This window comes from Cnephaeus nilssonii (genome assembly GCF_951640355.1).
Source record: "Cnephaeus nilssonii genome assembly, chromosome: 12".
Taxonomy (NCBI): domain Eukaryota; kingdom Metazoa; phylum Chordata; class Mammalia; order Chiroptera; family Vespertilionidae; genus Cnephaeus; species Cnephaeus nilssonii.
In genome coordinates, this window is record NC_137083.1 from 63,042,190 (window position 1) to 63,069,679 (window position 27,490).

Sequence of the window (27,490 nt, forward strand, 5' to 3'; positions counted from 1 at the left end):
GTGTGTGGGAGGCAACCAATCGATGTGTCTCTTTCACATCGATGTTTCTTTCTTTCCATCTCCCTCCCTCCCTCCCTCCCTCCCTCCCTCCCTCCCTCCCTCCCTCCCTCCCTCTCTCCCTCCCTCCCTCCCCCACTCCCTCCTCCTGCTCTTCTCTAAAAAAATCAATGGGAAAAATATCCTCAGGTGAGAATTAACAAAAAAACACCAACCAACCAACCAACCAACCAACCAAACAACCAAACAAACAAACAAACACCAGTTTAACTGTGGCCATCACAGCAGCATCTTGGCTCCAGAAGAGTTTCTGGAGTGGAACGTGGCACAATGGAGACTGCCCTGAAGGTAAGAACTATGGGAGGGGGAGGCTGTAGACCTACACTCAGGCATCCATGTAATTACACTACAGTACTTTCTCCTGCAGGTGGGAAGGACATCTGCATCCAGGAGTACCAAGGCATCATCACATTTTCTAGATAAATCCTTGAGGGGTGAGGGAAGGAGGGCAAAAAGAAAAGTTCTACAGAACAATTTAGGGCAGTGATGGCGAACCTATGACACGCGTGTCAGCACTGACACGTGTAGCCATTTCTGATGACACGCGGCCACTGAGGCGGCTGCATGCCGAGGATGAAACATTTGCGAAATAATGTTTTTTCCTCAAAGTGACACACTACCCGAGTTATGCTCAGTTTTTTGGCGAAGTTTTACACACCAAGCTCAAAAGGTTGCCCATCACTGATTTAGGGGGAAAAAGTGAAGGTACTATATAGGTAAAAGCACATGAATAAACCTATAGCAAAAAAGAACCTCTCTTCATTCCTACAGTGTTCAGAAAACAGTTTTCATATGTTACATAAAGGAAAATGCCCAGAAGAACAGGCTATAACTGGTTCCTTTAGTTAAAATTCCAACTTCTCCTTAGTTTAGGCCATCCTTGTCTTTCCTCTATATAAAGACCTTTCAAAAGAGGCAGCCCAAGTAATCATATGAGCAGCTAAGAAAATGCAGAAAAGTTCTTTAGTAAGAGACCCTGACTTACGGCTATGAAAGACTGGGATGCTACAAACAAGGAAGAGAAATATCAATTTTGGATTAGACTAAGGCTCTGCAAACTCACATGCCTGGAGCATCAGAGAAGATGGAGGAAAATTTTACCTTTTTCAACAGTCAAGTATCAGCAAATATACAGACAAAGGTAAGTTCATAATAACCATGAGAGAGCTTTGGGCCATTCACTCCTCTTAGTGATCAGTATTCTCTTTGACCCCCTTGTGCTTTTGGGTATCACCAGCGGGCCAGAAACATGATCAGGAGGAAAAGTGGCTGGGGAAACAAGAGTTGGAAAAGAACGGGAAAGAAACTTTAGGAGATGAGAAAACACAGGAAGATGACTATGGTGAAAAATGGGAGGCAAAATAGTGTGATTTAGATAGTATTTATGAGGATGTTTCTAACAAATGTCTCAGGCAATCCAACACAGCGATTTCTTTCCTCTACCAAAGAACAACAAACAAACATCTGTTGTTCCTTCCTCTGCAATGTCTGTAAGTCATGACATTGAATGGACTAACCTGCTTCCTCCAACATGACACTGCTCTGTAGTGCCTTATCCAAAGGCCAAAACAGAGAAAAATTCTACAATACTGGCCCCTTCTACCTAACCCCTGGGCCACTTCAAAAATTGTAACTCCTGATGGACAACTGGAGTGTTTGAATTCTTGAATACTTCTCTAGCAGGGGGCTGCCTTTAACTGATAAAAAAAATCAAGCTACACTGTGCAGTTACAAAATAGAGGGAGGGGGGCACCTTGTGTGGCAAGATACTTTCTTCACAAACATAAATGTATCTGACCAAGTAGAGGGCAATGTGAAACTGAGGCAACAACTAAGGGCTGAACCCCACCCTCACTGTACGGAGGGGGATGTGAAGCAATACCAGGTGGTTGCAGCTGGTATTTGAGAACTGGAACCCATATCTCTTAGACTGAGGGTTCAGAATTTCTTTTGCCATGCCACTTGCACAAAATGAGAAAGCAAGCGCTAGAGAATATCAAAGAGGTGATAACCAATAGCAGAAAGTGGTGGTTTTCTTAAGGCCAGGCTAGTCCTATATGATAAAGAGGTAATATGCAAATTGACCATCACTCCAACTCACAAGATGGCCACCCCCATGTGGTCAAAGGTGGATGCCCCCATGTGGACACAAGATGGCTGCCACAAGATGGCCGGCAGGGGAGGGCAGTTGTGGGCAATCGGGCCAGCAGGGGAGGGCAGTAGGGAGGGACCAGGCCTGCAGGGGAGGGCAGTTGCGGACAACCAGGACTGCAGGGGAGGACAGTTAGGGTGACCAGACTGGCAGGGGAAGGCAGTTAGGGGTGATCAGGCCGGCAGGGGAGGGCAGTTAGTGGCAATTGGGCTGGCAGGGGAGCAGTTAGGCATCGATCAGGCTGGCAGGGGAGTGGTTAGGGGGTGATCAGACTGGCAGGCAGAAGCAGTTAGGGGCAATCAGGCAGGCGAGTGGTTGGGAGCCAGCAGTCCTGGATTGTGAGAGGTATGTCTGACTGCCCGTTTAGGCCCGATCCTAAACGGGCAGTTGGACATCCCTCGTGGGGTCCCAGATTGGAGAGGGTGCAGGCTGGGCTGAGGGACACCCCCCTCCCCGTGCACGAATTTTGTGCACCAGGCCTCTAGTCTAATATAAGCATCTTGAGCTAGCCGGTTCTTCAGTACCTCTCACACCTAATATATTCGCTGGTGATTCAAATCAAAATGAGAGATGCTGAAGCTTATTAATAGACACTTGTATCCCTTAAAATCCCAAAGGAGCCCACATGTCTGATCTGAAAGATCTAAAACAGTGGTTGCCAACCTTTCAGACCTCATGGACCACCAGTGGTCCATGGACCACCAGTTAGCAACTGCTGCTCTAAAGGTTTCCTTAAACCAGTGGTTGCCAACCTTTCAGACCTCGCGGACCACCGGTTGGCAACCACTAATCTAAAAAGACCCTTCTCTCCTTCAGGATAACCTTCAGGAGCTCATAACCTTTTAGCTCTGTGCATATTATGATATTATAATGGATTTGATCATAAAATAAAAGAGGACAAAAGCAGATCTAAAATCCTAAATCTGAGCCCAGCACACTCCTCCCACTGATCTTTTCTTGTGGATTTATGGCTGGCATAGTCCTGGAAAGAAGACGGATCTGTTGACTATGACTTCATAGAAATGAACAGGTAGATGAGCACCACAGCAGATGAGAAGCCTAACTCCTGCCTGTAAGAGCCAGCCCAACAGGCAGAAACAGAACACAATTAAATTCAGTCCGAAAACCTGCTGTAGAAAATGCAATTACTAAAAGATACAAATAAATGTTCAAAGAAAACTGGCCCCTGACAGGGTTAGTCAAGCTTCTAAATCCAGCTGGAGGCAGACGGCTCAGGCTAATTCGCAAGCAGGAGGACTGCAAAGCTGTGAGTTCTGCATCAGGATGCTAGCCTGGTGATCACCACGCATCCCAGGACACCAATGATGTGCAGCAATTTGGGGGCAGCTGGCCAAGGATTCAGGGCTCCAGGAAACAGGATGTGGGCAGACACAGAAAGGATCATGGATGTGGAAGGCTGAGCACCAGAAAAAGTGACAGGCTGGTTTCTGACATGAGACCGAGTGAGCCCCACTTTCTCACCCCCTCATCCATGAAGCAACTGGAAGAAGTCCTACCTCTCGCTGCAGCACCAGTTCCTTGGTGAAAAGCGTTGCTTCCTCACTGAAGGGCTCGCCCTCCTGCACCAAGCCTGGGAGGTTTCGGGCTCCTCTGGGGCATTCAATGCCTGTGTCAGGAGAAAAGGAGAATTTGTGATGAAAAGGGGCCACTAGGCTTAGTGTCCAGCAAGAACAGTTCCTTGAACACTTCTAATAAGGCAAGCATTAGATCAAAATGCCATCATGTCTGAGACAAGGGAGAGTAGGATAAGGGAATGAAGTTCGCCCCAGGTGGGAAAACCCAACACCATCACAGCAGCTACCAGTACATGGGAGAGGAGCTCTCAGTCACAGCATCGGGAACTGTCAGGAGGACCCAGTGAGCTCCAAGTTAGATGTGTAGGGAACACACGCACACCCAGATGTGGGATGAGTCCTTGTCTTGGACGCCTAGTCCTCACAGTCCTGGTCTCACTGCTTCAACCATCACTTACATAAATGGCTCTTACCTAGTTCACACTGATAGTCCAGCCGTTCTGCATCCTGAGAACCATTCCGCTGATTCCTAGGCATTTCCTCTTTACTATCTGATTTTCCCATCAAATTCATGTGTTAACTCAGTGTTATTTTCCTCTTCAAATAAGCTTTCCCTTCTGTCCTCTGGCTATATTTTAGACAATAATATCTTCAGTTTTTCATTCAGAATTAGAGACAGAAAAAGAGAGTACTGATGAAGTATCAGGTGTCTGGAGTTAGAGAGACCTAGATTCACATCCTAACTCTATCACTTAGCGTTGTGACCTTGCCCAAGTTACTGTACCATTCAAAGCCTCCACTGCCCTAACTGCAAAGCTTCACAACGGTGTTGTGTGAACTAGGGATATAAAATACTTAGCACAATGCCTGACATAGGGAAAGGTTCAATACATTTTAGCTCTTATTATTTGATCATTATTATCATTATTACTCTTAGCAGTTACCCAAGCTCAACATCTTAAGTTATCTTTCATTCCACAACTAGCCTGCAAGATCCGTGAGTGCAGAATCGCATCCTTCACACTTCTTTGTATCCAGAAACGTATTCATACAAAACAGGTGCTCAGAATCTAACTCAGACTGCCTTTCTTCCTTGCTTTGGTTTAATAATTTACTTTGCAAATATATTTATTACTAACAGTGCTCATCTCTGACAGGCCATGAAATGGGTCGTGTTTTGATGTACAGATTAGACTTGTAAATATTTCCCCCCAAATCATATTGCAGTAAAAAGATGAACTAATCTAGAGCCACAGGAAAATTATGGGGAGGACACATTCAGGGCCCATGTCTGATTCATGGGTGGTCACTCCTGCACCATAAGGCAGAACTGTGAGTTGTTCCCTCTTATTTACACACAGCCTCGGTGGGGGAACAAGAGATGTGGCGCAGGGGGCAAAGCAGCAGAGCACCTAGGCCACCGCAACACCTGCTGGGGAGCCTTTGGGAGAAAAGGAGCCACTGCAGGGACAGAAGGTACATCTCTCTCTCTCTCTCTCTCTCTCTCTCTTTTTAAAAAATATATTTTATTGATTTCAGAGAGAAAGGGAGAGGCAGAGAGAGAAACATCAATGATGAGAGAGAATCATTGATTGGCTGCCTCCTGCACGCCCCCTACTGGGGATCAAGCCCACAACCCAGGCATGTGCCCTTGGCCGGAATCGAACCTGGGACCCTTCAGTCCCAGGTCGACGCTCTATCCATTGAGCCAAACCCGCTAGAGCAGAAGGTACATCTCTTAAGGATGAAGCCAGGTGGCTGTTCATGTTTCTGGCCACAGCACAGACTCAAGGTCATAAAGCTCAGAGGAAGAGGAATTGTTTATACCTTGGGTTTTCAGAAGCTCAAGAAGAGACCTTTCTCTCCAAGCCTCAAAGCCTCACAAAAGGAGTAACATCACGTCAAACCAGATGCTCGACAGGAAGCGCACTGCAGCCGAGAGCTGCTTGAGCTGGTGGCCAGGGCTGGTCTCCCACCCAAGCTAAGATGGGACAGCTGGAGGTCCCATGCAATTGTCATACAGGTGAGACCACCAGGGCTCATGCCTGGCACTCAGTGCTAGGCTGCACAGGGAAGAGAAGCTTATTTTGTAAGACAATAATAAACTCAGAGAGAGCCAAAGAGCCCGAGATTAACCTTGGGAGAGATGGGGCTGGAGTAAAATGGAATGAAAGACAGCCCATGGTTTTTACAATACCAACAGCCCAAAACACTTCATTTTATATCTGCAAACTAAGCAACAGAATTGTCAGAGAGAAAAATAAACAATTCTATTAAATTTTTTGGCCACATAACCATAGATAAAGCATTACTGCAGAAACAAGAATAATGCTAAAATAAGCATTTGTTTCTATCCTCAGCAGCCATTTGGGTGGGCTGACTGGGGTGCGGCTGGTAAGGCTGCTGTGAACAGGGGCCTAGAACTGGGATGAGGCTAGGACAACTCACCAGGCAGCAGGGACCAAGGGAAAGAATTTCCACTAAAAGGGCACAAAAGCTAACTGAGTCTCACTGGTTAGCAGATGTACACATCCTGTTCTTCTGTCACTTTCTTGGTATTCTAAAATCTCAAAAGATCCCAGCAGCTCTCTCTGAATCCTGGGAGGCCACCGAGTGATTAAATCCAGAAAACAAGATGGCTCAATGAACCCAGGGAGTTAGTCAAGTCACACTGAAATGTCCTCAAAACATCTTTCTAAAGAGAGTCCTCTGGGCCAGTGGTGACCAAAGCCCAACCACTCCGCGAAGGCAAGGGCCTTTGTTATGCACTCGTCTGCTTTCCAACAACTGAACTGCGGCTGTTCAAGAGGAGGAAGCCAATGCAGGCAGTTTTCTTGCCCTTTTTTAAGTGGAAAAAGTAAACACACCCACGCCTATCAATTCCTGTCAGGCAGGCAGGTAAGAGAAAGAAGAGGAAGAACAAAAGTTGCTTGAGAACAAGAGTATTATTATGTCTGCTTGTATCATTTACTTCTTTTCTTCTGGGTGAACTCTTTTCTGAGGTCTCCCCTTCCCAGTCAAAACCTGTCTCCCTGACACAACTCAGCTCAGGGTCAGATGTGGCTTAGCTGACCCTACTAATTAGGCCAGATAGAGAGAAGTTGCATCTTAAAAACAGACCCAATGGTACAGGTACCAGAGTTACACCAGGCATAGGTCTAGAAGAACAAAGGGGGAATATAAACATTTGCCGAGTACCCATGAGTATCTAAGATTTGGCATAAGGCCCTGGATCACAAAGGCAGTAAGTGGCCTATCTGAACCTTAAATTGTCAGATGCTGATGCCATTGAGAAAAGGACAGTTTGGGAGTTGAACCACACTGTCACCAGGGGGTGTTCTATCCCACAATGGAGAGCAGGTAGGAGAGTCCAGGGCCCTGAGGCACTCCATTTCCTGTTGGGGAGGAGTCCAGGAACAGCTGGTGCTTAGATGAGAGGAAGGGGCACTTGGCACCCGGGTGGTCATGGTAACAGAGTTTCAGGCACTGTCAGACTGGAACACAGACGCCAGTTTCCTGCTCTGGGCAGGGGAATTCCTACATACCAGGGGAGGCCCTAGGCAGAATACCAAAACCGGGACTCAGAAACATGGACTGGGCAGGGGGAGGCAGAATCTGTTATCAGACCAGGGGGCAAAGGCAGGGCCAGGATAGCAGGAGGGGTCTGATGACATTGAATATTAGAAATTGATGTGCCAAGCTAATTGTGCACATGAAATGTTGTGCAGATGAGTTTTTCAAACTTTAATTTTTATTATAACCATATATACACGTACATATGGGTATATACACTTTATATAACAAAGTTTCCACAAAATAATGGTTAATCTTGACTACATGTGCTGTGCTGTTCTATTTCATTAAAGAAAAAAAAAAAGATGGTTATGACATTGAATTAAGAGGGCAAGACCCTCAGCTTAAAAAACACTGGTATAGACTGAGGCGTGGACACAGAAGAATTCAAAGGCTACCAGCAACCCTGAGTGCTTAGTAATCAGCTTCTGGACTTGCTTCTGTGTCCCTAGGATCACCGGACAGGGAGGAAATATGCTGTCCACTAAAGCTAAAAAGACAGGCATCACTGCTGAAAACCAGGGAGGACCGTGCTGACAGCAAGAAGAGTTCTACTGCCCCTCCTTCCCGAGAGCTTGGTCAGTAAGTGAACCCAGTCCGAGCTGCACCTTTACTCAGTCCTGGGCAGGGGACCCTGGTATGCAGCTTTGTTATCAATATAACACACTTTAAAAAAATAAAAAAAATAAAAAGATTAAAGGGAAGAAAGCTGGGTTCTCAGGAAGCAAACCCGGGCTGCAGTTGCTGAGCTGGGCAGGCCAACACGTAGCAATGGAGAGACCCCACGGTGGCAAATACAAAGTGAGCCGTGGCCAGGTGGCTCAGTTAGTTGGAGTGCCGTCCTGTACACCAAAAAGGCTGCAGGTTCGATCCTCAGTCGGGGCATGTCCAGGAACAAGGCAACTGATTGATCGATGTTTCTCTCTCACATCCCTCTCTCTCTTTCCTCCTTCTCTGCTCTCCATTCCTCTCTCTCTCTAAAAATAAATAAATAAATACATACATAAATGAATAAATAAATAAAATCAATAAAAACATATCCACGAGTGAGGATGAAAAAAGACACAAAGGAAAGGGAGCTATCAGTGACGGTCCAGAAGCTGCCCCCGCCAGGTGCGGAATGCCGTGGTTCTGGAGCGTGACTATTTCCACTAACAGCCGTCTTTCCCGATAACGCGCAGTGCCGCTGCACTGCTGCCTGCTGATAAGGACGCATTAGCCGCTGTGCCTCACACACCACAGGTGCAGGCCAACAGTCAAACTTCCCCGACACGTACAAGCCATTCAAAAACTAAAAATATTTAAATATTATAAAAAACCTCTATACCTAAAAAACTCCCATTTTCCTTCCCTATTATGGGATGTGCCAAAATGAAGAGAGGCACCAGCCTGTGGGGCCCTCTCAGCTGACCTCACTCACGGCGGATACAGAAGAGCAAGGCAGACAACTCCACCCTCCTGGTCCACACGGCTCCAGGACGCTCTAGAGCCCTATAGACCGACCTGCCTGTCGGTGAAACTCACCAGTATTCTCACCTTTTCTATGCTTTCTGGGTGTCATAGTTAAATAAGACTATGAAAAAACAACAAAAAAACACAAGACAAAGCAAAATGAGGATTTCCCTCATCGTGTCTGGTTTAGGAAGAGAGAATCCGGCATCAGCTGTCAGCACATGACCGTCATAGTTTCTGTTCTGCCATGACCAAGTATAAATCTCTCCAGGCCTCATAGTCTCTGTCTATGAAAAGAAGGCGCCCCAAAGCCTCCCGGCCATAAGATCCTACAACTTTGGTTGTGCCCTTTCAAGATGCCTCACCCAAGGCTGACTCGTGGGGTACAGGGTACCTCCTTTCCATTTAAAATGCTGGGTTAAAGAGCATTCCATTAAAAAAAATTATATATTTAGAAACATTGACTAACTAGGTCAATTAACACAAATACTTTGGTCAGTCAGCTTTGGAAAAGAAGTATAAATTCTTGTTAATGATACAATAATGGCCTTAGAAGAAATTCTATGTGTGAGAGTCATGTTTACATTGCATGTTTGAGTTTTATGATAATTAAGCCTCTGGGCTCAAAGTGCATTTGCTTTTTCCTTTATTGGGAACTAAAGGGAAGTGTGGCAAATCTGCCTTTGCTAGAAGCGACAGCTTCCCCATGGTTCCTTGTCCAGCAAACAAGACCGGGCATTAGGCAAAGAAAACAAAATTCTAGTGGAAACAATAAGAACTGTGCTTACTGCGTGTCTACCGTGTGCTCACTCCACATAGGACATTGCCCAGGGAAGGGCACCGGAGGCATGCAGACATAATCTTTGCCTTCTGCCTACTGCGGATCCCTAAAATGCCACAGTTCACTTCTCAGACCTTCCCTCACTCCATATGTATCAGTGCCTACTCTGGGCTAGACGCTGTGCTGGAAGATGAAAGCTCAATGATGAAAAGGACACTCTGTGCCAATGAAGCTTAATTTCCATCCTGAAAACATGACTTTCCTCTGCCGCTGTACAAGATGTTACTGGTGACTGAATTCACCATTCGCCTGTAGGTTGCAGAACATTAAGAAATAACACGTGATAATTGGATTATGTTAGGCACATGCACGTGTGTCTAGGAGACTGCTGGTCGGATGGATCAGACAAGTCATTATAGGACTCACCATGCCACGTCCCTTGTTAAGGGGCAGCCTCAAGCATCTTTGTTTTCTAGCACATGACCCTGGCCTCTGCCCTCACCACAGCTGGGGATGGAGGTCAGAAAAGAAGGTGGAGAATGATAGGGAGGGCGGAGAGTTGCTGCTGAACCACATGAAGGGTAGCCTGCAACCAGGCTGCCAGGCTGCTGGGGTGGGGAAGCTCTGTCCAAATAGAAATGGCAGGTATCAGGTGAAAAAGGTGTTTTCTGGAGTCTGAACTGGACTATGTATAAAACAAGCCCATCGGGAGCTAGAGGAAGGGAACCACCTTGCACCAACATTGGAACATGAACACTGGATATCTACAGAAGTCTCAGGAACAATCGCAGGCCCATAGTCACTCTCTGGGTTCCAGGATCTGTGAGATCTGACCTAACCTTGGAACCTGTTAAGTTTCATGGATCTTCCCATAAATCTTCTTTCTCCCCTCATGGCTACCATGAGCAAGACTATGTGAGAATAAAATAATCCAAGTAAAACTAAGTTGCTTCGTAGGATGGGTACTGTATTAGATTCAGATTTTATTCTTTCTAGCATCCAACACACTGCCTAGCACAGAGTGCCATTGTAGATCTTCAACAAATGTTGAATGAATATTAGTGAGAAATACTTTAGAAAAGAGGCAAATCCAGAACAGAAAATGGCTAATGAACTGTCAAGGTTGTAGACTTTATGCAAACAGGAGAGCGGCCCACATAACCCATAACTACAAACATCTCACTTTCCCATAGTTACACAGCACTTCAAGAAAGAAAAACAAACAAACAAAAAGCCTCCAGCGACACCCACTTACTTTAAATTAGCACACTTGAGAAATGCAGGTTAAATACAGAGAGGAAGTGGCCGACACTGACCAGCAATGCCAGAGAGCCCGACGCTGGAGCAATGCAGAGATGTTTACTTCCCAATATAACAGAGACGAAGAACAATTTGCATTTCTGACCCCATGTCTGGCTCTAGGAAGCTGTGTGGCCACATGGAAATGCAGAAAACTGGAGCACATTCAAAGAGAGCGATAGAAAACGACGCAGGGGCAGGAGGCCTAGCTTTAAAGGAAAGATAAAAGCTGCCAGATCTGTACAGCTCGGCTAGGCAGTGACTAAGGGTGACACGATAGTAATCGGCGAATATTTGAAAGGTGTAAACACAAAAAGGAGGGAAAATGCTCAGCCTGAAAACAGGGGGTGTAATTATAAGGAAAAGAAAATCTGGACCAAATACTGGAAAAAGTTAGCATGGGGATGACTACTGGGTTATAAATAAGTTTCCCAATGAAAATGAAAATGCTATTTTTGATTCTAAAGCTGAAAGGTGGCTACTCAGCTTATGTGAAAGCAGCCCAGACCAGGGAACTGTGATTTTATTTTCTATATTTAGGGAAAGACTTTAATAATAGTTAAATCTAAATATCTCTGCTTTCAACATTGCTCCCTTAAACTTCAACACCATTTTTGTTGATCAAATCACAGAGGAGACAAAATGGCTTCTGATGGGACTTTGAAAACAAAAACAGGCTTTATCTGCTAGCATGAGGCACATGCTTGGCTAGCAGATAAAGTGGAGCTGAGGCTAGAGCTGGGAAGGGGGCAGTAGACTAGCTGATCTTATCTAGTGGGGCCCCTTCATGCCTGGTCTCTAAGAACCAAGGTAAGCTAGGTAAGAATGCTGTACAACGCTGTAAGTTTCCCAGATGGGAAAGTATGGACACCTCTCCCATCTCTCTCTACACACAGTCCCTGGAGTAAACATCAAGGACATGGGAAAGCACAGAACACCAAAATGAGCTCCTGCCACACCGACTGCACCCCAATGCCTTTGCCCGAGTGCCTGCTGCTGCAGCTACACAACTGATAATTCACACTCTCAGTGGAGATGTTTACCCCCACATTCAATTAGCTCCATCTTTATACTTTCCCTTGCCACCCTTCCCCCCACCAAAACACAAAACAATATTTTTTAAAAACATACTACACATACAGAATAAGATACTTAAATGCTGTATGTAGCCCAAGAAAAGAACATATTTATTTAACTATGTCCAGAGCAATTTAAAACATTCTTTGGCGTTAAAAAATATTTAGACAGCTAATCCTTATCTAAGCATCAAGCACAAAAAGCCCAGAACTCAAACCATTGCTACACAATGCAGAGGAAGCCAGGCCATCTGCCTGACTTTAGGAATGTGGTTATCACCTAAATATACATGGAAAACCAAATCAGTTCACGTTGTTGGTTCTCAGAAATGTAACACATCTCACACACCAAAAGCTTGCTCCTAATTCTGTCTTATTCAAGTTTTAAAGCAGAAATAATTTGAAAGTCTCAAGTTGCAAATGCTGTTAATGAAATCAGTTAACAATTGAGAATTGCAACCTCCCCACTTTGGAGCAGCGTGTCCTCCATTTTCATATTCTCAAAATAACCCCAAAGAGCAAGGCAAACGGTAAGCCAGTTGGTTCCTAAGAGTTCACTGTACGTGGTACGAGGCCTCAATTTGTATTGGAACATTCAGAGATGAAACAAGGATTTTGCATTGTCTCACATTCTTTATTCTTTCCCTTGTTCACTAAGCCTGCTACTTTCTTACCTCAGGGGAGAGAGGGTCTTGTGGTTTCAGTGATCAGAATAAAGGGATAAAAGAAGAATGAACAAATCCTAATGAAAGGGATCAAACTCCTCAGGTAACTGCAGTCACGGAAGTCGGAACCAGTCAAGAGGCTGTTTTTAGTTCGTAGCTCTAGTTGTGTAGAAGACTTTTATTAGGTTCTCATTTGGTAATGTCTGATGCATTCACCGAAAGACCAGAGACTGGAGTTAATTGGGAATAGAAGCAATAATGCCCAATCTTCAAAATGCAATGCAGCCCCTGTGAAGAGAGGGAAGGGCGAAGGGGAGGCATCTGCAGAAAGGAGGTGGCTTTAAATGTGCCTTAGAATGTTCTGATCTGAGTCATGACATAGGAGAGAGGTGCCGTTCTCTAGTTGTTAGCCTATAAATGGCAGACCCCATTCTGCAGTAATTTGAGGTAAGTTCTCTCTGTATCCCTAGTATCTGGCACATAATCTATATATCTTATATATAAAAGGCTAAGCGACTGTCTGACCAGTCACTATGAAGAGCAATGACCACCAGGGGGCAGAAGTTCTGACTGGTAGCTATGACACGTACTGACCACCAGGGGGCAGATGCTCAACACAGGAGCTGCCGAGCTGCGGAGAGAGTAGGGAGCCGGATTCCAGGATGCATCACCTGAGAACTGCCCTCTCGAAATCTGGGACCCCTCGGGGGATGTCAGAGAGTCGGTTTTGGCCCGATCCCCGCAGGCCAGGCTGAAGGACCCCACTTGCCGGAGGGACCCGCTCACTCTGCAGACACCCTTCAGGTACGGCCTGCTGGGGAGGGACCACAGGAGGTTGGCTTCAGGGTGTGTCCGGCCCTGTCTAGCCCAATCACGCCCAACCCCACCGGCCACCTTCTAATTAATTTCCTTTCAATGTGCACGAATCTGTGCACCGGGGCATTAGTAGATAATAATTAGTTGCTAAATAAATGCCAGAGAGGAGAAAATCTAGCAGAGATAGATACAGCAAACCCATTTTAACAATGTCCTATTCTGAGTTCCAAATGCATACTAGTTAACAACACTTGGTGAGTTCATGAGGAATTCTAGTAACTCTTATTTCTAGGACCAGGACGAGTGAATGTTAAACACTAAATCACCGACCGTTATCCAAGGAGACAAGGAAGAGAGGGCTTAGCGGCCTTACTCTGTTTTCTGGCTCAGTCTAGCCAGGCAGTGTGCAGCACTGCCTTCACCAACTTCATTTATCATTGGCTTTAGACACCAAAGAATCATTCCCAAAAGGGAGAAACGCATTTGAGCTCTTTCAGATAACAACTGGGCCAGCATCAGAATAACCTCTTATAATTCTCCACATTGCAGAGCAAGATCTGAAAACAATGATTTTCAAAGGAAGAAAAAACTCACTGATTAACGAGGCCTTTCCCTTCCCTGGCATCCCAAGAACATGGCCATAAACAATTGAGCCAGGCGATCTCTGGAGTGGGTTGGGGAGGGCGCTGGAGAGGGCAGGCAGGCTTCCGCTTCCCAATGCACATGTTCATTTTGGGGCTTGCTACAAGCAGCAGCTGTAATAATATTACCACCAACCAGGAGCAGAATGAAACAACTGGGCATGAGAAAGAACTATGCGCTCCAAAAATGTGTTCTCTTGGGTTTCTCTTCATTATCCACATCGAAACAGCAACCTCCTATTTTTATTACATAGAAAACAAAGTATCTGAGGTCAAAAGCTAGGACAACAATGGTCATCCCAATGGCAAGACCGCTACATGGCTCAAGCTTTTATGTAACACCCTGGCACCATGGAGACAGCACTTAACAAGCACAAACTCCAAGACTGAGCAATGAGGGGGAGTTGGTTTCTATGAGAACCTCAACTTTTGCTTTCTCTGACTTATTTTAAACCTGCAACTTTATATTTGAATCAAATAACTCTTAGATTTATTTTTCCCCCTTTTTCATTTTTGGCACTGAAGAATTCTAACAATAGTCTTTTTAATTCCAAGTTAAAAGAAAAATAAAGAGAAAAAGAGAAAAACTTGAATGTACTGTCCAGGCTGGTAGGGACTAACTATAGGGTGGCAAGAAAGCCACAGAAAATACCCACTTGCATCTCGCAAGTAAGTACAAGCTTCCAGAAGGCATTCTGACACACACCTGGCAGCCAAATGTAAAAGCTATGGACTTGCATAAATTTAGAGTGACTTTTTCTAAACCAAGCTGTGTTGTTATTTGAACAAATGGTTCTGAGATGTGTGCAGTGTACTTTCAAACTATCAGCTTTCTTGATTCCACTCTCAGAAAATTGCTCTGAGCTTCTCCTCCTGAGGCAAGTGAAATGTAAATGTCTAGAGATGAGTATACTCAGCTAGTTGAACTGGAGAAGAAGAAATTGCTGGGGTCAGGAATACTAAGACCAAAACCAAGGAGAATAAATACAACTCTGAGAGCTGAGAAACTCTTTAAGAGCCCTTTACCTCATTAACTTTACTAATAAAGACAGACAGGCAGACAGGCAGGCAGGCAGGCAGGCAGGCAGGCAGGCACACATGCAAGGGCGGGAGCTGGGAAAAAACGGAATTCTGAAAAGGCGAGGTAGCTCAGGGGTTAGAGCACTGGTCTTGTGAAAAGGCGAGGATCTTCAAGGGCGCAGGATGATGTTGGACATATAAGAACGTCTTATCCTGAAGAGTAACTTGAATGCTGGGCTGTGGATGAAGCATGGCAGTCTTTTTTTTGATGCTGTTATCATAATATAAAGGGGTAAACAGACAACTTCTGCAGGCTAAATCCAGCCTGCAGCCTGTTTTTATACAACCCATGAGCGAAGAATGGTTTTTACATTTTAGAAAGGTTAAAAAAAAAAATCAAAAGAATATTTTGTGACACGTGAAAATTGTGTGACATTCAAATTTCAGTTTCCATAAATAAAGTTTTATTGGAATACAGCCACGCTGTGTTGTCTATTTGTGGCAGAGATTGTATGGCCCACAAAGCCTAAAATATTTACAACTCTAGTCCTTGACAGGAGAAGTTTGCTGACTCTTGCTCTAAAGCATGCTGTAGGCTGCTTAAAAAAAAAATGTTTTTTCCTAGTCAAGGCACTCAGTTCAACTTTCCAGAACTAGAACATCAGTACAGGTGACTGATGTCAGAATATCTTAAATAATAAAATCAATCCTAAAAAAACTTAGGGTCAGATGATCTACAAGGTAAAAGGGAAGGACACACGGCTCAAGGAACACTGTCTGAAGCAGCTTACTCCCCGTAAGCACAAACCTTGACATTTCCAGAGTTGCCATTCTTTGTTCCTCACCCTTAACTGCTTCCCTCCACTTCCTGGCAACAGACCTTCGCTCCTATGATTTTATACTCAGACTTCATCTTTCTACAAAACACTACGAGGAAAAGCGCCCTCCTCACTGACAACTTTCATCTCTTCTCAGTGGGAGCCCTACCAGGTCTCTATGGCATTCAACACTGTGCACCAACCCTTCAGAGAAATTCTGTCCTCCCCTTGCGCGTCTTTCGTGGGGTCCTATTGCTCTGGGCTGCTGGTCTTGCCTACTGCAATTGCTGTTACCCTCAATTCTGTTCTTGGCCGTTTCCTTTAGACTCTGCACTGTCTCTTGGAAGCCCATCCATCTTCACAGCCTTCACCATTGTGAACAGGCAGAACCCACCGACATGTAATCTTTGACTGTCCTCTAAGCTTTAGACACCCGTCCCAAATGTCTGACAGACATCTCCCCTTGGATGTCCTGCCAATACCTCCACTCAACATGTCTAAAACCAAACCCACCTTTCTACATCTCCCTTTTCCTTTGCCATCATGTGATTTCAGCACTTTCAGCACATCCTTCCAATCTGAAACCTCACTTATCTTTGATTTGTTCCTACTTTATCCACATAACCCAATGACTGCTACATCTTACCAATTCCAGTAATTTCACCTCCATAGTTCCTTGTGTGGTCCATTGATGATTCCTCTCAATCTTTGATATAACTCAGCTTGCTCAGGCTCCTGTCATTTTTAGTCAAGAATCATCGTGTATGTGTGTGTGTACTGATTTATAGAGAGAGGAAGGGAGAGAAAAACACAGATTGGCTGCCTCCTGCATGTCTCCCACTGGGGACTAAGCCTGCAACCCGGGCATGTGCCCTAACTGAGAATTGAACCGCTGACCCCTCAGTGCACTGGATGTTGCTCAACCAACTGAGCCATGCCAGCCAGGGCAAGAATCTGCTGATCTATCTGCCTGCCCCTTATTTCCCTTTATACTTGATTCTTCCCACATATAGCTACCAGATTAATTATCCTAAAGAAAATATTCTGCTCAAAACTCTTCAGTGGCTTCCCGTAGTTTACCGTATAAAATCAGAGCTCCACAATTTGACATCTAGGCCTTCTCAGATTTGGTCCACTTCCTTGGGAACATAAAATACATTCATTATCTACTTGACAGCCCTTCAAATATCTGAAGACAGTACAACATCTATTTCTTCTCATCCTCATGTTGCTTTTTTCTCCAGGCTAAACATCCTCAGGTCCTCACAAGACATGGGTTTGATCTGCTATCATTCTACTATTTTTCCACTCTCAGCCTGCATGACATGAAGAGAATCCTCACACTGGCAATGCCTTTCTAGCTGATTTAATTAAAATGCCTGATGCGGTGGTGGGTACATCCCTTCTCATGGCTTTGAGAGCCACCTTTATTGGGTGAGTGAGGGAGGGGTATAGAGAGACTGCACATGGTTCCTCCCTCCCTTGACCAGGCAGATGCTGCAGCAAGAGAGACAGCTCCATTAGTGCAGCGGGAATCCCGGCTGAAGGGAGGGAAGCCGTGGCAGACTGTGTGGGAGAGGCCGAGCATCCTGCCGAAGGCCCACTCTCATTCTCTCTCAGCAGCAGCCCCAGGCACTGTGGGGACCCTGGTGGTGTTGTGACAAGCAGTCTATTCATTTCCTTCTCTCATCCACTGGGCTCTCAGGGATAAAAAAAAAAGGTACAACAAATCCAAAACACTGCCTAGAATCTACCTAGCAGAATTCAGGAAAGAGTGTTCTATTGAAGTGCTTCTTTTTCCTGTTTGGGAGACCAGAGGAGAGAAAAGGATTTCTGCACCCTTTACTTTCCATGGATGCAACACTGCAGTCATCTCTGCGGCCAGTGAAAGCACGACTTGCATTTAATTGAGGCTTTTTAGCTTGTCACGCTGTGCCAACAGGGCACCAAGCACCAGGATTTGAACTGTGACACTGGAAGCAAAGCTTCAGTGGGAAGCAGGAGAGAAGGGAGGACAGCGAGGGAGGAAATACTGTACCTGACAAACTTCTGGAGTCTTTGCAGCCAAACGGGGTATTAGCCTGTCTCATCAGGCAGTGCCTGTCTTCAAGGAAGTGGAAAGCTGCTCTAGTGTGTTTACTGCACAACTGAAGGACAGCACTAGGCTCAGATCCCTGGATGGAAAGCTTGCCAAAAATCATGATTTCTAATAAGGGCGTGGCAGGTGAGGAAATGGTGAGGGAAGGTTTAGGGAAGGTGGGAGCAGAGACTTCCTGAACACATCCAGTGATCAAGCACCTTGCCTGATGATGATGCCGGGGGCCTGTGACAACCCAGGGCCGTGCGCAGGAACACCTGTGTGTGGTCAGCAGCTCCAGGACAGAGGGCGAGGAAAGGGGAGGGAGGGCAGGAGGGTTGACTGAGGACACTACGGTCTGAGCCCGGACTCACATGTCACTCCTCTGGTCGAAGGCAGCAGCTACCCTCAAGACCCAGGTCAGAAACTGACATCTGTGGGAAGAATGATAGGAGGGCGGTGCCTGTGTACTGATGGATGGGCACACATCCTCAGTCTCAGTGTCTGAAGTGGCAGAGACCAGACTTGAGAATAAAGTTTCATTCCAGGGAAAATGGGGAGGAGCCACCCCTTCTTTTGCCCTACACGTTTCATGTCTCTTCCAAAAACCTAGGCTGTCTGCCAGTTCCCTTGCCCCACCCCCACCCCCACCCCCACCCCCCACCACGAGAAAATGGCTTGTTTGTGGTTCCCTCTACATCAGATCCGAGCCCTAGTCTCCAGCAGGCAGGTCCCTCTGAAGGAAACGACGTTAGCTAAAACCTGTGAGACTGTGGACACTGGCTCCTCAGGAAGCAGGTGGCAGAGAACTGACTGCCACCGCCCGCCTCCCCCCGCCACCCCCGCGTGCTCTCTCGCACAAGCACGAGCAGTGCTTCCCTTGAAGTGTGCCCCCTTCCTTCCACATCTTCCTGTTATGCCCAGGCTGGGGTCGATGAGGCTTGTGACAAGGCACCTTAATTAAAAGAAAAATGTTGGGCGCACATCCTTGTAGGAATTTTGGGGACTTCGGAAAGCTGTACACTTCCTCATCGCCTGTTTTATATAACCATATTTTGTTTCTATAGTTTTGTCATTAAAGTCATTGTACGTCCCTTAAAATTATAAAACAAGCAAAGCAAGTGGACGGCCATGCACAGGGTTCTTTTTCTGTGCCCGCCCTCCGCAGCCTAGCAGTGCCTGATGTCCTCGGGCCCAAATGGATCCCTCGGGGTCAGAGGCAATTAGATCTCCTGGCACAAGGAACTCTTCGACTATACAACTGCAGACCTGGGGGTGTGGGTGGGGAAGAAGGTCTTTTCCATGTCAGATAGCCATCCTAGAGACACCAGCTCTGAGTGGCCAAGATGACAGCTGTCAGCAAGAGGGTGGGGGAGCGATGAGGCAAATTTCACAGCAAAGCAGTCAAGAGAGAAACAAAAACAAGAGAACTGTTTTACATGGAGGCTGTCTCCCCTAATGTCACTAAACTGGAAAACCCTTTCTTCTGTGACTCACTCATCCTTAGTGGACAGCTGCTCATCCTGAGTCAGGAGAGCAGGTGATGCTCTGGAAGGGGAAGGGGGAATTTCTTCTAGCTCAGTCACCACAAAAAAGTGGGCTCACTGCTCTACTAGGAAACCCATTTGCTCTCCATATGGTGAACGAGAGACTAATCAAACTGCAGCTCCAAAGGGAGCCTGAGTCAGCCCAGAAGGACGCTGCATGTCCCCTTCCCGCCTCAGGGCGGACAGGGTTAAACAAGTGTGGGGGAACCAGAGGCACCAAGCTCAGTCCAAACCACAGAAGCCACCTGTGTGCAGTGAGAAGACTGGCATTTACAACCTGACTTTCTTATTTCCCTGGTACCAATGTTCGGGCTGAGACACCGTAATGTATTAATCTTTGCAGATGAGTGATGTGGTTTAAAATACCGCAGGGTTTGGCTGCCATTCCCTCCCCTGGGGCCTCAAAATAACTCCACACAAATCATTTTTTTGCTAAACACTCATCGGGCAGCTCTTCTCTGCCAGAACACACACACATTATGTAAGTGGAGGAGCCACCTAACTTGCTGGGAGAGGGCGTTCCCAGAGAGGGCAAAGCACGCTGCTCCTGAGCCTCCGAGAGCAGGGTTTAAGCCCTTGCCTGTCCCCTGCTGAAAAGCAAGCACACAACACAGCCTGGCCTGAGCACCCTCAGCAAGAGAGCCCCGGGAGAGTTAGGCAGCCAGAGCAGGGAAGGTCCTCTAACTCAGGGCTGCCTTAGTAACATGCAGCGTGGACATTTAGGTACAACCTAAGCAACAGACACAGTGCCCTTCAAACTAATATGTGACTCTCCAAACTAATCTTCAGCCACCGCCCTCTTGCAGCTGACATACCAGCCATATTAAACTATTTGCCCTTCTAAAAAAATTATGATTTTTCAAGACCCTCTTTCCTTGGTGGTTACATGCTTTTTCTCCCTTCATGTATCTGGCATTTCTTGGAAAGAAGGCCCACAGCTTTCTAAGATATGTAAAAAGGTTGGTGACCACCGCCAATAAGAAAAAAGCTGATCTACAGGTGAAATGACATCTAAACAAGTCAGAGCTGAGTTCCGGCAAAATAATCTGTTGGAAAAGGGTGGCTTGGACTGGGCAGCTCAGTAGACTGCTGCAGGAATGAATGAAGCTGAGCACTTGAAGTCACTGCCCTTGCAGTCCTGTGAAAATGATGAAGTGATGACAGTCCACACTTGGGCTTAATCCGGATGGCTACTAACAAATGAGATGAAGACACTGAAGACCTAGCTATATAATATCTATCAGATGAGAGAACAAACACAAAAACATTCCAATAGGCAGGAATCAGGGGCCAAAGGTAATAAGATCACTTTGAAAAGGGATAATACCTAGTGCTCAACAGAAGATGAGAGATGGGTGAAATGGTTTAATTCAAGTTAAAAACACGTGCATTTGCCTACAGTTCTATGACACACAGAACCCAAAGGGAAACTTGGGGAAGAAAAAACACTGCTGAGAGGTCAGTAACAGGGCTGTATAATATGATGCCCAATGCCCTGGTGCATGGCAGTCTGTTATTGATGTCTTTTCCTGAAAAGACAGATATCCCGAAAGGCTATGCTGAACTCCTTAAAAACATATCAGGAAAACAGGTGGTATTTTCAGAGCTAGGTTTGTATACACTGAGTGGCCAGATTATTATGATCTCTGAACACATAATAATCTGGCCACTCAGTGTATATCTTATACTAGAGGCCCAGTGCACGAAATTCGTGCACGGTCGGGGGGGCGGGGGCCTGTCCCTCAGCCCAGCCTGCACCCTCTCCAATCTGGGACCCCTTGAGGGATGTCTGACTGCCCGTTTAGGCCCAATCCCACCAGAATCGGGCCTAAAGGGGCAGTCAGACATCCCTCTCACAATCCAGGACTGCTGGCTCCCAACTGCTCACCTGCCTCTGCCTGATTGCCCCTAACAGCTTCTGCCTGCCAGCCTGATCACCCCCTAACCACTCCCCTGCCAGCCTGATCAATGCCTAACTGCTCCCCAGCCGGCCCAATTGCCCCTAACTGCCCTCCCCTGCCAGCCTGGTCACCCCTAAATGCCCTCCCCTGACAGTCTGGTAGCCCCCAATTGCCCTACCCTGCTGGCCTGGTCTCTTCCAACTGCCCTCCCCTGCAGGCCTGGGTCCCCCACAACTGCCCTCCCCTGCAGGACTGGTCCCCCCAACTGCCCTCCTCTGCAGGCCTGGTCACCCCTAACTGCCCACAACTGCCCTTCCCAGCAGGCCATCTTGTGTGCTGGAGTGACAGTCAATTTGCATATTAATCTTTTATTAGATAGGATAATAAAAGGCTAATATGCAAATTGTCCCCACAACCAGGAGTTCGACCAGCAGGCAGGCCAGCCAACTGCCCATGTCCCCTCCCCCTGGCCAGGCTGGCCGGACCCCACCCATGCACGAACTCATGCACCAGACCTTTAATACACACACACACACACACACACACACACACACACACACACACATACACACACACACTGAGTGGCCAGATTATTATGCGTTTAGAGATCATAATAATCTGGCCACTCAGTGTATACTCAAAAGTTTCCTGAAGTATATCAAGAGACAGGAGAGACTGTCACAAGGAAATCCATTGAAGAATAACAGCTACTACAACTTGAATGCTATTTCCTTTGGTAGGCACTGGAGTTAAGTACTTTTTAAAATCACGCTATTTAATACTTAGCAAATCCTTAATTTACAGATGAGAAAACTGAGGCAAAGATAGGTTAAATAACTTGTCCTAGATCAGAGTGTTTATAAATGGAAGACCCAGAATTTGAGCCTATTCCTATGATTCTAAAACTCATTTGTAATGAATACACTAAAGCCGTGGTCGGCAAACTGTGGCTCGCGAGCCACATGTGGCTCTTTGGCCCCTTGAGTATGGTTCTTCCACAAAATACCACGGCCTGGGCGAGTCTATTTTGAAGAAGTGGCGTTAGAAGAAGTTTAAGTTTAAAAATTTTGGCTCTCAAAAGAAATTTCAATCGTTGTACTGTTGATATTTGGCTCTGTTGACTAATGAGTTTGCCAACCACTGCACTAAAGTGTATCCCCACCTAAAGGAATGTATCACAGAATTTCCAAAGCTTGAGTAACAAAGAGACCCTGGAGATAATCTTTGTCCACCTCTCTTATTATATACACTAGAGGCCCGGTGCACAAAATTTGTGCATGGATAGGGTCCCTAGGCCTGGCCGGTGATCAGGGCTGATCTGTGGGATGACCAGTGGGGCGATCTGGCGCCACTCGCTCACCGAATGCCCCGCCGGTCACCCCACAGATGGGACCGGTAGGGTGATCAGGGGCCCTGCTCGCACCTGCCTTGGCCTGGCGCTGCCTGCTCTCGTTGGGGCCCAATGGGGCCGGCAGCGCCTCCATAGCCACCCGCTGCCAGCACGGTGTTGCCAATGCCTGCCATGTTCAGCGCCGCACCCTGGTGGTCAGCACACATCTAACTCCTGCCCGTGGGGACAATTTGCATATTAGCCTTTTATTATATAGGAAGGATGAGGGAGGTGAGATGGGCCAGACAGTGAGCACCCTGTGTCTGAAGCCATTTCTTTTTCCTCTCTACCACACTGCCACACAAGTGTGCAGGTTCTACCAGACATGTGGGAGAGCTCAGCATCCCCTTTCCTCCTCTGGTTTAGGGCACTCACAATGACTAATGAGAGAAAGGAACAGTCCACAATGCTGCTCTTCCTCAGGATGCAAAAGTAGGGTAGGTAAATCCGTAGACCATCCACCCACCCACCCACCCACCCACCATTTACTGAATTTTTACTATGTTCCAAGTGTCAAAGCTCCATACAAAGAAACAGTTATAAGGATCATGCAATGACAAGAGGCAACAAAAGATACCCTGTGAACACAGAGGGGGTAGAGAAGACTCCTACAGAGTCAACCTTGGCACTCAGTCTTAAAGAATGCATAACTGGCCAGAGAAACACTGTCAAGCAGAGCTGTGGGGGTAATGTATTGATGCTCCCAAAGGCAGAGACGGGGAGCAAGAATGAAGCATACACATGTGCCTGGGCAGGACATTCGAGTTCCTCTGAGAAGCACAGCCCAGGATATATGAGAGCTGATCCTTGGGAGAGCACACCACCAGGTCTTCCTACTACACTCCTAAGTCAGAAAAGGAACTGGCTTAGGAAAACACAACTGCTTTCTTTATCCCACAATTTATTTTTATAATTTCCCAGACATTAGAGAAGATAATAATATTCAAACTGTGTGTATAACTACTATCTAAATACAGCTTTTTGTTATCAGTCAAATTTCTTTTTAATTAAAATCAGGATCTATTTGAGAACCATTATCATAGCTTTCTTCTTCCCTCGGCCAATATCTAATCATCAAACCTCTGCTGAGAAATTCAAAGGGAGTTGAAAGTATAAAGTTGACGCATAATTCATCTGCACCTTACAAAAATCTTAAACTCTGTAACACGCATATCATACATATGTATATAATACACTTATACCAGGCAACAGGGACTGCAGATCTGTGTTACTGAGACAACTTTCAAAAACAAGAGTACAGCCCTGGCTGGTGTGGCTCAGTGAGTTGGTTGGAGGCTTGTCCCATTTGCACCCAAGGGTCACAGGTTCCATTCCTGGTCAGGGCACATAACCAGGTTCCATCTCTGATCGGGGCTCATACTGAAGGCAGCCAATTGATGTTTCTTTCTCTCCCCACCCCACTTCCTTTCTCTCTCTCTAAAATCAATTAAAAATAAATATCTTCAGGTGAGGGTTAAAAAAACACACACCAAGTGTACAGTGGATTAAAGGGAGGCAGAGATATTTGATTGATGGGAGGTCACAATTAATTGGCAGAAGAGAAAAGAACTTGTCTCAATGGAAGATCAGAATTGAAAAGCTTAAAACATTCTTTTAAAAAAAGAAACATTGTTCTGACATCCAAAGAGGACAAACCAAATTGGCCTCTTCCCTCCGTCCCTGAAAAGGAGAGAGAGGAAATGGTGGAGTATTAGGGCCAGTTCCATCCTTCAGTAAGCTGTGTGGCCTTGTCCAAGAGACAACTTTACTGAGTCTCAGTGTCTTCACTTGTTACGTGGCAATAACCACAGCCCCTCACGTCACAGCACTGTAGCAAAATGCAGGAGGAAAAAGTTTTTGAAAACACTATGAAAAGTATGTATTATTAAACAAAGCAATACTTTTAGAGCAGCGATTTTCAACCTTTTTCATCTCATGGCACACGTAAACTTATTACTAAAATTCTGCAGCACACCCAAAAATATGTTTTTTGCCGATCTGACAAAAATAGGTATAATTGTTGTATTGGCTGTTGTCATTTATTTTTTTTCAATCTAAGGGAAAAGAGGTCAACGCCCCTGACCAAATAGTCAGGTCTGAGGATAATCATCCTGTAAGTTTTAGTATATTTAAACAGGGTCTAAACCACCACTTTAAAATGGCCACTGTGGTGACAAGAGATACCTGCTAGACCTGTAGAAAATATTTTTAGAATATAAAGGATACTAGGAGGAAAACTTAATATGGATAAATACAATTCAAGAACACTGCTGATTCTAATGAGCATGTCAGGAGTGGGGATCAGCCAGGAGGGCTAGAGTGCTGAATAGAAAGAAAGGGCCTGCATCTCCCAGAACATGGCTCTGACTGAAGTTCATGAAGCACGAAGAGGCAGCAGCTGGGAATTCAGGAAGGAAGTCAATCAAGCTGCTCTCATTCATGCTCCCAGAGAGCTATAGCATGGATGGCAACAAGAGAGAGTTACATGAAAGGACAAACTGCATCCCTTACTGATCTTTTCCACTGTCATTCCAGCAATTTCTTTTCCCACCATCGCCATGCCTGCCACTAATTTGTAAATAAGGCATCAGGGTGGCACTGGAGTTCTTTCTCTGGATGCCACTGTCAATAAATACTGATCCGGCCCTGGCTGGTGTTGTTCAGTGGTTAGAGAGTCGAGCCATGCACCAAAGGGCCAAGGGTTCTACCCCTGGGCAAGGGCACATAACTGGGTTGTAGGTTCCATTCCTGGCCCTGGTCGGGGCACATGTGGAAAGCAACCTATCGATGTGTTTTTATCACATCAATGATTCTATTTCTCTCTCTCTCTCTTTTCCAACACTCATCAACCCCTTTATAAAAATCAATGGGAAAAATATCCTTGGGTGAGGATTAACAATAAATAAATAATTAAATGAATGAATAAATGAATAAATAAATAAATACTGGTCCTATCAAAAAGGAGACTGCCGAATCTGAAACCAGGAGAAAGACTTTTCATCAGTGTTCCCTCAGTTTCTACCTTCTGCCTGCCAACCAACAAAAAGATCTCTTACTTGGGGACTGTGCAACCCCCACCCCCCCAGAAGCATTTGGAAAACTGTGAGAGTGGTTTATTGATGCTCCCAATGGCAGAGGGTGCCATGGCATTTGGAAGAGGGAGCTAAGATGAGGAGGAATGTTTCCTCAAAATGCCACTATTGATTGCCCCTGTTGAGAAATGTGCAATTCAGTCTTACTTTCCAGACGCCCTCACCCATCACCTACATTCATCCAAATCGAACAACTGCTGCACCCTGTACATGCTTTGCATTTCAGTTTCAAATCTAGCTGCCCCAATCTCCCTGTTCAGGTCAGAACACAATGATTTTGGCCTAAGGCTGTTGAACTACTTAAAGAAAAATAGATCAAATAGAATACAATCATCAGAATAAGTTATAAAGTAATTGTTGATTTGACTTGAGGTTCTAAAAAGCAAAATATATACTCCACTCCAAAGTTTTCTATAGACTCCAAGAGATCACGGTGTCATTTGAAGTGGTGCTTAAAGTAGTTTTGGCTCTGAGTGGGGAGAGAATAGTTGAAAAGAGGTGAGTGAAGAACACGTTATGCCAAGTGCAAGTTGTAGAGCTGAAAGGCATAGGATGAAGGCCATATTTACTACCAAATATAGTCTGTGACCATGATAATGCTGAAATGGAGAAATACTCCATTTCCTCGTGCCTCTGTTTCCTCACCTGTACAATGAGAAGGTGGATAGTTCTCAACACTTTTTCCAGGAAGGCTGTCAGAAGCTGCCTGCAGGACGGGGAGGAAGAATGAGCACACTGGGCTTGGTCATCATGACCCACACTACGACCTAACCTCCCAGGATTGATATGTGCTAGCCAGGACAGCATTAAGAAATAAAACTCACATATTAAAACAATAAATAAATAGACACAGGAAATTTGGGGGATCCATAAAGCTAGCTAAACCATAAAAGTCCCACCTACTGTTTGCCAATGGGCTTGTCTACATTTAATAAAGGTTACTCTTTGTCATTTGGGGAAACCTGCTCTGCAGTTTTATGGATTGGTGGTACTTTTTGCCAAAGAGATCTGAGATCACAGGAGTGGGTATGCAAGAACTCTTTGCACATGTCAAGAGAAATATACACATATGGACAAAGAAGCTGGTTTTGTTCAGCCTCAATTAAGATCACGTATTCTTTAGCTAACGCTTTTCTGTTTGATTTGTAGTCAGTTTGCTTACACAGCCCTATTTGGGTTTCAAGGCTTAATTTATTTGACCATATTCATTCCCTTTCCCCATCTTCCTTCTAGCACAGCAATTCCAAGTAGTGAGAGAATCTATCACACTCCTTTATGCAGCGAGTACTTCAGCTTTACATTAGAACTCTCTGGAATTACTTTTTCTTTTTAATAACGAGAAAAGGCATAAATTATGTGCACCAATGTCGTTATGATACCTTTACACTCGGTTAATAATTTCTAAGAGCTATGCAAAATGATCTTAATATGCTCATAGGATCAGATCACTGCAACTCATAGGTTACGTGCTGAGAATGGTCTGGCCCATCAGCTCTCAAATAGTAAGAGGCCCTCTGTCTCCAAAGGGCAGCACTGCTGTTGCCGAAGGTGTTCCTGTTTGCTGAGTTTACCTCGCTGGTAAGGCATATATATATATA

The 27,490-nt window shown here is 45.6% G+C and overlaps 1 protein-coding gene across 1 annotated transcript in view; it reads right to left on the reverse strand.

Moving 5' to 3' along the window:
* SND1 (staphylococcal nuclease and tudor domain containing 1) overlaps positions 1-27,490 on the reverse strand; it is a 459,312-nt gene that overhangs the window by 101,172 nt on the left and 330,650 nt on the right. Inside the window, exon 16 of the mRNA XM_079786100.1 lies at positions 3,727-3,836. Coding sequence (XP_079642226.1) covers positions 3,727-3,836 — 110 coding nt within the window. The remainder of the gene's footprint in view (positions 1-3,726; positions 3,837-27,490) is intronic.